General features: G+C 38.6%; 1 protein-coding gene across 1 annotated transcript in view; it reads left to right on the top strand.

Moving 5' to 3' along the window:
• LOC120734006 (adhesion G-protein coupled receptor D2) overlaps positions 1-11975 on the top strand; it is a 91759-nt gene extending 79784 nt beyond the window's left edge. The window contains exon 25 of the mRNA XM_040032554.1: positions 9248-11975. Within this exon, the coding sequence (XP_039888488.1) occupies positions 9248-9385 (138 nt within the window). The 3' untranslated portion in view covers positions 9386-11975. The remainder of the gene's footprint in view (positions 1-9247) is intronic.
• Positions 11976-12106: the final 131 nt, after the last annotated feature.

Below are 12106 nucleotides of genomic sequence, written 5' to 3'. Positions count from 1 at the left end.
TGGCACACAGAATAAGTTATTAGTCATGTCTCCTTTAAACCTAATCACTTTGATAACATTGTATTTAACTTTACCCCTCAAGATTATTGAACATTACAAGAAGTAGATGTCAGACATGACAATCATATATCCGAATAAAAGCATATGTGCATTACTGACCAACGCAGGTCTATCAGGAAGCATCTCTCTGCTGTCCACCACCCCTTTCTCGCACATCTGTGGCAGAGCCAGTATTGATCTTACCGCTGCCCTGTTTGGTGTTCACAGCCTCGGGCTTCACACAGCCTTACCTCAACTTACATACTCACCTCATATTAGGCTCTCAGCTCGATATGCACTGTAAGGCTCTGAGACACTCCCACTTGTAAAATGTCAGCCAGGATGAACTCCCATAAAACAAGACAGAAAGCCCACTTACACACACATATAGATACATTTGTTAGGAATAATCTTTTGTAATACTGAAAATGTAGAAAGATTCAAATTAGAGGAAAAAAACAAACAAACCTGTGCCCAACAGAGTGGTCTATAGTGGTCAATTGAGGAAGGCAGTAAGGTGATTGAGGGCATTTGTATGATCGGAAATGATGTAAAGCGTATTCCATGGTCTTTGCAGTTACACCTCAGTTGAACACCTATACAGCTTCAACCAAAATAAACTTCTGTCACACATTGCTACAGATCCCACCACATCTCAGAGTTGCTCTGCTGTATTGAGATCTAGTGCCTGTGGAGGTCATTTGAGTATAGTGAACTCATTGGCATACTCAAGAAACCAGTTTGCGCTTTGTGGCATGGCGCGTTACCCTGCTTTAAGCAGCCATGAGAAAATATGCATGCTATGGTTATAAAGGGATGGAGGTGGACATGGTCAGCAACAATACTCAGGCTGTGGCATTTAAATGATGCTCAGTTAAAAACCTAAGCAAATATCCCCCAAACCATCACCACCAGCGTCAGCCATTGATATAAGTCAAGAGGAATCCATGCTTTCATTTTGTTTATACCAAATGCTGATCCTAGCATCCAAATATAACAGCAGACACTGACTTATCAGACCATGTAATTTAAAAAAAATCTTCTGTTGTCTGATTTTGGTGAACCAGTTTCCTGTTGTTAGCTAATAGGAGTGACTCTAGTGTGTAGTCTTCTGCTGCTGTACCCCATCTGGTTCGAGGTTTGGCATAATGATGCTCTTCTGCATAAGCTGGTTGTAATGAGTGGTTATTTGAATTACTGCTGACCAGAGAACTGTTGCTCACTGGATGTTTTCTCTTTTTCAGACCACTCTCTGTAGAAATGATTGTGTGGGAAAATCCCAGTAGTTTCCAAAAAACACATACCAGCCTGTCTGACACCAACAAACAAGTCATGTCCAAAGTCATGTAAATCACATTTTTTCCTCTTTCTGTAGTGCCAAAATACAGCAAGTTGCCTCAAGGCACCTTCTATTGTATAACCCTATGGTAATAGAGAGAAAACCCCAATAATCAGTCAATCCCCAATGACCTAGCATTTAGCGACAGTGGGAAGGAAAAACAATTTTTAAACAGGAAGACGCTTCTGGCAGAATCAGGCTTAGGGAGAGTCAGCCATCTGTCATAACTGGTTGGGAGTGAAGGGACAGAAGACACAAGAATAAACAGTGTTTTCCACAATCGCCAACATAATACACAGTGGGATAATATCTTTTGGACAAACGGTGTTCCATAAATCAAGCCTACTTCCAGAGATTTTAAGAATAAATGTCAAGATGCACTGGAACTGTTCTGACAGCATGCAATGGTCCAACACCTCAAGAAGACATTTTAATTATTTTGTCTTTCTCAGGATTTGTGGCATAGTTTCCATACCACCATGTTTTGTTAAAGTTCATACATATACACACCCTGTCATTTTGACTTCAATACATAAATGGTTTTAAATGCTTTGCCCAAGGGCACCTTTGCTGTGATTGTCTAACCCAGCCAATTTGGTTTGTCTCGTCCATTTATTTTATAGCTTGTAGTAATGTGGTGTTCATGAATGACAAATGCACAGTGCTGACACTATTATCCTGAGTTGGAAGGCTTATATAGCTTAAAATGATTTTAAAGATTTAAAGTGACTTTGTGACATAAGGAGGTGCATATTACTCGACAGTGGTGCAGACTGCCATGTGGTGACTAAAATTAACCACAGACACCCATGATTAGAGTCAAAATTTAAGATGCAATGAAAAAAAAAAAACACCTAAATATACAAGAAGTTGTCTTAAATGTATTTCATTATGCTTTCATGTAAATGTTCAACTTCTAGGGTATAAGCTATTTGCTCACCTTTATTTCTTGTTATCTGTGGTTAAACACTCAATAAATAGCTGGGCAGTCTGTTAGCTTTGCTCATGTATTCTTCCTTGAAAAGCTGTGTTGTGCACACTGCCAAAAAAAGGACACCAACTCACCACTATAGAATGCTGTGTTATTTGTGGTGTAGTACAGTTAGAAGGCTATTTTGGGAATTTTGTCAAATTGATACAGTAACTTGATTGGAAATCTAAGGAGGCGAAACACAGCATTTACAGCTATGTAGGGCTAGGTCATGGTCTGGTGTTTGGGGTAGGCTGTGGTCTGGTGATGAGGGTAGCAGCTGCCTTGATGTCCAGTGCCAAGCATAGTAATGACATCCAACAGTGCTTCAGCCCACGCAAAAACTTTACACTCAAAACTTTTCACTATCCTCACTATCAACCACAAAGCACAGAATCTGTAAAACTACATACTTATGTCATTAACGATGTAATACTTCTGAAATGATAAATTAGTGATTTATTGTAATAGATTGAGCTCAAAATTTGACAGCCTTAGAACTCTAGGTGATGATAGGCAGCCTTTCCTCTATTAACTTGACTTCTGGGCTTTATAAAACTGAGCAAGTGCCGAACAGATGCTGAGGGGATGTTCCCCAAAGATCTGCCATGGGGATTATACTCCTAATTTTACTTAGTAATGTTTAAGGCTGTGGTGTTGCTTCATAGGAGCTTCATTACAGTGTTACTGCTGCCTCTGGCAAAGGACTGAACCTCTTAAGAGTCTTAGTAGCTTAGAGAAACTGCTGCTGTCTCAAGAGAGGGACAGCAGACTAAATAATCAGTTTCCCATCACAGTGACAATGTGAGAGCAGCTGTTTGCATCTGAAGGCCTGCCAGCAATTGTCAGTTGTGCTCTGAGACAGTGAAGGAAAGAAAAGAGGCACGAAGGGAGTGAAAGATGAAAGAAAAGTTTCTTTCTGCTTGATTCAGGCTTCTAAAGGGTTTTGATATTGATTTCACCAACAGACCTGTAGTTGTATGTCTAGAGAAGGGCTAAATCTGTCTGTGAAAACACATGTTAGTAGAGATAGAGACAAACACATGATAAATTTAAGCAGAATCTTGTATTTTTGGTGCTGTATGCTAAAATAAACAGTACTTTTTGAGTTATGGTGCACATTCTTCATTTGTGTTACACCAAGCCTCCGAACTCTCAAGTTGTTTTGATGGAAGAAGAATGCTTTTTTGTCCATTGTTTTGCTGTCCACAGAAATAAATCCTCTGGGATTATAATAAACTATATCTCAAGCATAGTGCATGTTTACATTGTAAAAAGTGTCTGTGCAAATATGACAATGGTCCCCAGCTCAAGGCTATTGCTGGGCTTGAGGGACTAAAATGTCCCTCACATCTTTGGATGTGTGACCACCACCCTGCCCAACTTGAAGATTAATAAATGAGCAAAGAATTTTGAACCTTTCATTCTTATACATTTTGCTGTTTTTAAAGAGTAGATGGTCTGTTCCAGCTTTTTTATTAGGCACTACCTGGTTTCTTATGGTTTCTTGATACTTTGTCTTGTTTAGTGTAGATTCTATATTCTGCCGTTCTGTTTTTTATTCTGTTCCTTTAGCTCTTGCTTGTTTCAGTTACTTTGTGTGTTACAACCCGGCTCAAAAGCTGAAACATAAATATGGAAACTAACACGAGAAGAGGGTTTTATTTTAAATTCTATAACAAATTAGCTAAAATAGCTGGTACCACTAAGACAAAGACTAGTGTGCCTCCATGAAAGCCTGCCTCAGGTATGCCTTTATTCACACCTGACTAGGTGTGGTCAATTAGCAACAGCTGAAAAGTCTTGCACTGCCACTGCAAAGAGATTAGGGCCTGCAGAGGGACTTAACAATGTGTGTGCTTAGAGCTTATTTGTCCCCTCCATGTTTCCTTTGCCTCATCCTCCTGTGTTGAGTTTATTCATGTGTCTATGTTTCCCTATATAGTTATTGTTTATCACTTCCTCTTTTATTTTTGCAATTAATTGTCTCATGGGTATTGTGCTAGTTCTACTTCCATTGTCTTGTCTCGTTGTCTTGATTATCCTCACCTGTGTCTCATTACCGTTTTGTTTCAATGTCACCTCCTGATTAGCCTTTTGTGTGTGTGTGTATATATGTATATGTATATATATATATATAATTTTTTTTTCTTCCCCCCTCTGTCCTTTGTCATTGTTGTGCTAATAAACGAGGGCCCCAGAGCAAACCTATGAATAGAGTGGCCACTCAATCAATCAATTGGCAATCTCCCTCACTGATAAAACAAGGCTTGTCACCACTGAAGCCTCTCAAAGCACAGAGAGCTGGTGATCAGCATGTGAGGACGAGGTGCTGGGCTGTTGTGGCTGTGTATGGTTCTTCCACATGCTATTTTCACAAGCTCCTGTTTGCTGAATGAATAAATTGTTCCATTGCCAATATGTCTTATTTCTTCAGACTTCAGTCATTCAACCCAATAAACAAAACAAGAGTCAGTAGCAGAATAAGCTATTTGGCATTGGCAGAGAAAATTTGGCAACTTTTTATGGGCACAACCCACATACTCAACTCTGCTGCTCAACCCACAGGAAAATAAGCAGTATAAAATCTATTGCCAAGAACCATTGTTAGAACAAAAACCAAAAACATATTTCCTTACCTTTGTGCTAGATTTATAATCCTCTGTTATAAACTGAGCCTACTTCCACGTGGAGGAACGTTCCTGGCCATTAGAGCGGGATCTCAGGCTATGATGAACATTTTTTAATTTAGCAGACGCATGCTTTTTTTCAGCACTCATGCAGACAGTTTTTTAACCTTGATTTTTTTCTCTGGCACAGTCCAGTCATTGGTAATTGTAAGCAGCCTTACTTTTGTTTACTACCTTAGAAAGTGGCGTATTATGCCACAGAAATTTATTATCTTTGTTTGGAAAATTGACTACCATTTCGAAAGCTCTGTTGTTAGATGCAGCATACAGTATGATATGTTAGGTGGCAACCACAATCATGACGCAGTCACAATTACCAGAAGACCATCAGAAAACGGCAGCGGGTAGAAGAAATGTTGAAATATAATGAAACGGCGTAACCACCAGTCAGAAAACAGCTGCACCAGAGCTGGGAGTGCAGAGACAGACTGTAGACTGAGGGACAGATGGGGATTGTTGCTTGAACATGGATAGCCAAACTGCAACGTGTAAGCCACACACAGATTTATAGTTTTACAGTCAGAGCAAAGGCTACTGCACACGTCACACTGACTCAGCTGTGACATGTCAGCATGTTTCCAGGCATATTGTAGGGACCACAACTATCCGAGGGGTGTTCAAAGTAAAAATGTAAATTACAATAACCCGAAATGGCCCAAGAATCCACTGTGCAAAATTATCAGACAGGTTAAAAAAACATCTATGTACAGCAAGTACAATTTTCTTCTCGCTCCTTTTTCAGTTTTTTGGGTTTTTTTTATTTCAGTTTTTATTTGTTATTATTATTATTTTAATCATCTTTTGTCTGTCTCACTAAGAAATGCTAGGAGGTCATAGCAAAAACATACATATTTGTCTGGATTTTTCATAGGAAAACAGTCGCTTTACCCAGAACTCTGCAGAAGAGGAACAGTGTTGTGATATTCAGGTTGTCATGTCATTACAGATGCCACATACCTCTTTTGTAGCTCCCATAGAGGACTCTTTTTGATAATGTTCACGCAAAGGTCAAGATTCCACATGTAGTTCTTCACCAGCATTCACCTTCGCCACTTGGCTCAGGTCTGGCATGATTAATTCTTTGTGTCTTGCCATCTCTCTGTGTGCCAGGTTCATCTTGCTTACAATGGAGCCAAGCAAACACAGGAGAAAAGTGTGTGCCTGAAAGTGTGTGTGTGTTTTTAAAAGACATTGGTGCAACCGTTTTAACAGGGCGACTCTGTTTGAATTAGATGTTCTAACCCCCCGCTTGCTAAATGGATTTCTAAAGTGGCTGTAGTTGGAGGCTTTCAATCGGATGCAACCTTGAGTCCTTTTTTATGTGAGCTCTGTAGGATTTAAGTGCCGGTATAACATGAGCACGACTGAATGCATGCTCCTCATTTTTTGAAATTGAAAAATCTCCAAAGGCTCTCCCCATTGTGCAGGCAATTAATGGAATGCTGGCAGCGAGGTTCAGGTGCTTAAAAGTTGTATTTTTTTCCTCTCTCTCTCCTGATCTCTTTTTAATGACTAATAAAGGATAATCATCGTGGAAAAAACATCATAATGCTGTAGGCTTCCTCTTTATGCACAATGATGTATAATGCATGCTTTGAAATGAAACGGTAGCGGCCTTCGAACCATTCCATCTCCAAACCTTAGTGTATTTGTTTTGCATGCCACAGTGAGGCTTTTGCATAATAATTGTGAGTGTTCCCTTTAACAGTACTTGCCTATTAATTTGATCTTTACATTTTTAAAGTTTGTCCATCAGGCCGCCAAACAATGGCTCCTCCAGTCGCTGTTTGGCGTAAGTGATTGCAACGTAGGCTAATTGCCTCTCTAAAGAGTTGTTTCCTTTTTTATCCTCTTTGTTTTTTATGTTTTAGTGTTGAAGCATATGAATAAATATAAGTGATCAATAAAACCTTTCCCCTTAACTTTTTGAACAGCCTTTAACATGTAAGAACTCCCTTTCTTCTTATATGAGGTGAATATATAAAAAGCTAATATCAGTTTTCATGACCTTTTTTGGGGAGGGTTTTTCTTTTGCTCTTTGGTTCATTTTAAACTTAAAATGTCTTTGTGCTCTGCTTTTGCACCGATAATCAGGCGACCCTGGTTGGATAAAAGGGAAAGGTTAAAAAGGTTAACGTCACACAACGTTGTACTCAGAATTTAAGATGGTACAAATGTGCCAAAAAGTCTTTTTCAATGGTCAAAGTAAGTTGATTTTTATTTCCCTTTGATGTATTGTTACTGCCAGAACTACTTTACAGGGAGTAAATTTGATCACTCGTTAATCGACATTGGGGGAAGAAGCCGAGGGTCTGGAAGGGGGCTTTTTTCCCCTAGTTGCTCCAATAGTAAAATGCAAAGTTTCTGATAAGAAGGTAAACTGCTGCCTACTTTTGGTCTAATGATATACAATGACTGAATCGGTACATGTGGCTGTAGATATTTCATTCAAACTCACAGCTGTCATTATTTGTTTTTAATAAAGACAAATAATTAAGACCGAACAAACAGTAAAAGTTCAGTTCTCTCGTAAATTCACTGATTAATTTTATTTAGTGGTTGTGCTTGTCTCCGGCCTGTCGAGCCTCCGGGCCTGCCTGAAACTGGACTGAATATCAAATTTGCTTATTCCAGCATTCAGTTGCACATTTTCTTGCAATTTTGGAACCCATCCAATAGCTTTCTTTCTCTCTTTCTTTCTTTCTTTCTTTTTTTTTCTCTCCTCGTGCCCTCAATCTCTTTCTCTTTGACTGTGCTTGACAATACAGGGAAACATACAAGCGCATCTCGGTAAATTCGAGTGATGTGGTTCCAGAGTTTAAAAGCTTCACATAACACTAGCAGACACAACTTGGGGCTGTTTGTGTGACGGAAAGGAAAACTTGTTTAGAAACTGACAGCACTGTGTGTGAGAGAGATTTAACAAAAAAAAAAAAAAAAAACTGTATGTGTGTGTTGCTTTTGGCAAGTTATTCATTTGTATTTTTTTTTCTTGCTCTCTGTGTGGTTATCTTTTGAGTTGGTTGGTTTGGAGCTGATGTCCACCTTTGGGGATGCACATAGCATGCATTTCTGAGTATTTTCACCTGAGGCTGCACTTGTTAGAGTCTGTGGATAAATGTATATACATTATTTATACAAATTCAGGGCGAGTGAAAGCAGGTTTAACACGTTTACAGACAGGAGGCCAAGCACTGAAAGCCAAGCTCCAAGTGAGGATTGCAATGCTGTGTGAGGGGAATCGAGCTGGCCGCTTGCTCATCTGTGACCAGCATCCTTAATGCTGCGTGTGAACACAGACCGTATTATCTTTACCGCCTCAGCAATTAAATGATCCCTCGTATCAGTTGCATCGTAGGAAGAAATGAAAACTAATAGCCTGTTAAAAGTTTGGTATTTACAAAAGGCTCTTAAGAAACCTCTTGGCTTTGTTGCTGAATTTTTTATTTTCTAAAAATGTAGAAAAGGACTAGTGACTGTTCAACAACTTCTTCTTCAGTTTAGAAATTATGTATGTGTCTTTAAGAAAACATGAGAAGAGATTAATGAACCTAAGAGAGGGATGGGGAGAGAGAAAGGTTGGCTAGAAGGCAGAAAGAACTGTAAGGTGGATCAAACTCGTGGCAGATCATGTCGTGTGGAGAGTTAAAGGCAAATATAAAAAGGACTTGATGAGTATTTGCACAAAATTACACTTGCTGCCAAAGTACAGCTCTTTAGATCATTTATCAACCTCTTGTCTAGATTCACATTGTAACAGTAAAATCATGCTTTAATGTGAATATTGTGCTGCTGAAGGCTGTTGAGCAGGACAGCTTTTTACAATTTAATCGCTTCTGATATAAAACTCTGTATTTGACTTTGAGACCTCAACTGTAGACCTTAATTAACGTTCTTTCAGTCAGTCACTAAAGGGTTTCATTTTAAAACGTTGTACTGTACACAATAGTTAGAAATGATTGGCGATTGCATCCGTTCGTAATATTGTTAAAAATTGTTGCAAATGTTGTAACAACAGTAATTTAATAGTGGGGCTCTTCCACCAGTTTTGACTGACTTCAGTGACAAAGCACTAGATACTGTACTTCATCCTCCTCCCAGCATGAAACGAGAGTTACCATTTGTGTTGCATTGTTACAGTATAGATAAGTACTGCTTCCCTAAAGTTACTTGAAATTTCCCACTTACCCATCCCTCTCCTTCATTTAGGAGCTGCCTGCTTCAGAAGTGAATGCCTTGCCACCTGGCTGCAGTCTTCATGTTCCCATGGACCTCGAGTTTTCAGCTTCCTGTTTCCCTCGCAGCCCTACACCTCAGAAAAGCTATGATCTTGTCCACATAGACTGATCTGTCATGATGTTTTTGGTGTTTCTGTACTTCTTATTTGACATTTATCTGCGCCCCCCAAATTGTCCTTGATTTGTACTTCCTTTACGATGCCTTGGATAATAACATATCGCCTCATGTATATATGTATGGTTATGATCTAAACTGAACAATTAATGATGTGTACATAATGATTTTAAATATGTTTGTCTTTTTTCTCCAGGAAAACAATGTAATTATTTCTCATTGCTACAGGTACTCACGTTGCAATCATACACATAATTTCCCTAAAATAACAAATGAAGTGGAAGTGGGCAGCATTAGTGTGCAGAGGGAGTGAGAACCTGGTGTTATAAGCATAAGAATTATTTATTGAGATATGAGAAATAACTCAGTTAGCCCCATTGAGAGAAACTCCAGGACCTGGAAGTGATGGAAGCGTTCAAAATGTCAGCAAAAGGGTGAAAAAAGCCAAAGCAGAAAGGAACTAGCATTTAGATTTTTTTGTCTCCATCTGTTGACAGTGCACATGAGCATATAACGCACAAAAGTAGTTGTTGTTTGAATCCTGTGTACAAGTCTGTTTCACAATCACTACGTGTTCTACAAAAATGTGTTGTGAAGCAAACAGGTGGAATTTACACCATTTATGATAACTTCTTACTGTCAAGCTACCAGAAACACTTCCTCAGACCATTTATTTGAATATCTTCAAACATAATTGTCTTAGGTGTTGGAGCAGGACTGCAGTGATGATTCAACAAACATGCAGTAAAAAGCAGGACTTATGCATTGCCACATTAGTGTCTTGTGTTGCCTACATGAGTTGTGGATTTCACTGTATGTTACAATTAGGTCCGTAGGTTTATTGTGGATTTTAAATCGCAGGATAAAGATGTGACTGAAGTGCATGCTTTCAGCTTTAATTCAAGGTCTTTAACAAAAGATTTGCATTTACTGTTTAAGAATTACAACTATTTTTAATAGTCTCCTATTTACAGAGGCTCAAGCTTTAATGACTGACACACAGCTACACAGAGAGGTGACGCCTGTTCCTTTGTTATTTTATGGCAAATGAACCAGACATAATATCTAAAGTTTAAGTGTGCTGAATTTGTGTTTTATAGCTTTTCATTAGAATTTGTTTCAGTGCAGTGAGAGATAGCAACAACTTTAGCAGTGTTCAAACCAACAGTCTGGTTCATTCTTAAAAAGAGTGAATGCACTGACCCACTCAGTGACAGCAAAAGGCCTGAAAGACCAAAGAAGACAACTAACTTGGTTAATGACAGAATTTTTTCCCACATTAAATAATAAAAATAACTTTTCATCTAAAAAAGTCATGAATACTTGTATTATCAAGAGACCCCAGAACGAATGGAAACACGGAGGGTTTACAACAAGGTGCAAACCACTGGTTACAGTCAGGAATGAGAAGGCCGGATGAGACTGTTTCAGAAAACATCTTAAAGACCTGCACACTGTAAAAAATATTTAAAGAGATGAAACCAAGTTTTGCTTGTACCAGACTGATGGGAAGAGATAAGTATGGAGAAGGCGAGAAACAGCTCGTGTTATCTGTTGTTATGGCATGGGTGTGTATGGGTGGCAGTGAAACTGGGTCCATAGCGTTTATTGATGATGTGACTGCTGAGCAGGATGTGGCAGAAGTAGCAGGATGAATTTGGGCTTTAGTCTTTGTTTCGATTCAGAATAATGCCACAAAACTGAAGGTTGATGGAGTAAAAGGCCTTCAGAGCATCACGTAGGTGGAAGGAAGTCCATTGGTTCAAGACTTCAGGCAATCGTTCACTGCAAAAGATTTTCATCCACATATTAAAAACAATCCTTGCATTTGAACTGTTAGCTTGTTCAAATAATTTTGAGCCTCTGAAAATGGGGTTCTTTGTATAAAAATGGCCATAAGTCATAATCTGTTAATGCAAAACTTTTGTTAAACTCCTTGAATTAAAGATGAAAGTCTGCACTTTAATCAGTCCTCGATTGTTTGATTTAAAGTTTATACTGTTGTGTATAGAAATGACAAAAATTGCACCTTTGTCCAACAAATTATGGACCTAACTGTACGTGAAGTCCAAGGCAGCTGCAGAACCTAAACACTGACTTTGAGAACGTGAATGAGAGGTAAGATTGTCTGACCAGAACACAAAAGTAATGATCGGATTCAGAAATAACTTAATGACTGTACATTAAACATGCTGCTGAAAGACTTTAGCTCATTCGATGACTTATTAACAAAATGCTTTAAAGATAAAAAACACACACACCACAGGTTGATGTGGGAGGGACATTGTGATAAACAACTACTATACATATGGGGAAACTTGGCAAGAGAATAATTTAGGCTGCCGTGTTTTTTTTGTTGTTTTTTTAAAGCTGCTTTTCTTAACTTGGGACACAATAATAGAAGTCACAGCTCACAGGGGAAAGATGCAGTCTTTGGTATAAGAGCAAACTGGACAGAACAATGATGCAGGATGTGAATAAGTAAAATTAACGTGGCACAGACGTCTTTCACACCTACTCACTTAAACACAATACTTGTTTCAATGTACAGACTTGCATGAACATTTAAAAGACTGAAAACTTGTGATTTTTCTTTCTTTCTTTTGTCTTATTTTTCTTTTTTTCTTCTTTTCTTTTTCTCTGTTTTTTATTGGAAAGCCTGTTATTTTTGCTCCAGACCTGCATCGTCGAACTACTTATGGAAACGAAACAAGA

The sequence above is a fragment of the Simochromis diagramma genome, unplaced genomic scaffold (genome assembly GCF_900408965.1).
Source record: "Simochromis diagramma unplaced genomic scaffold, fSimDia1.1 OVJJ01000334.1, whole genome shotgun sequence".
Classification (NCBI taxonomy): domain Eukaryota; kingdom Metazoa; phylum Chordata; class Actinopteri; order Cichliformes; family Cichlidae; genus Simochromis; species Simochromis diagramma.
This window is presented reverse-complemented; position numbering and strand designations above follow the sequence as displayed.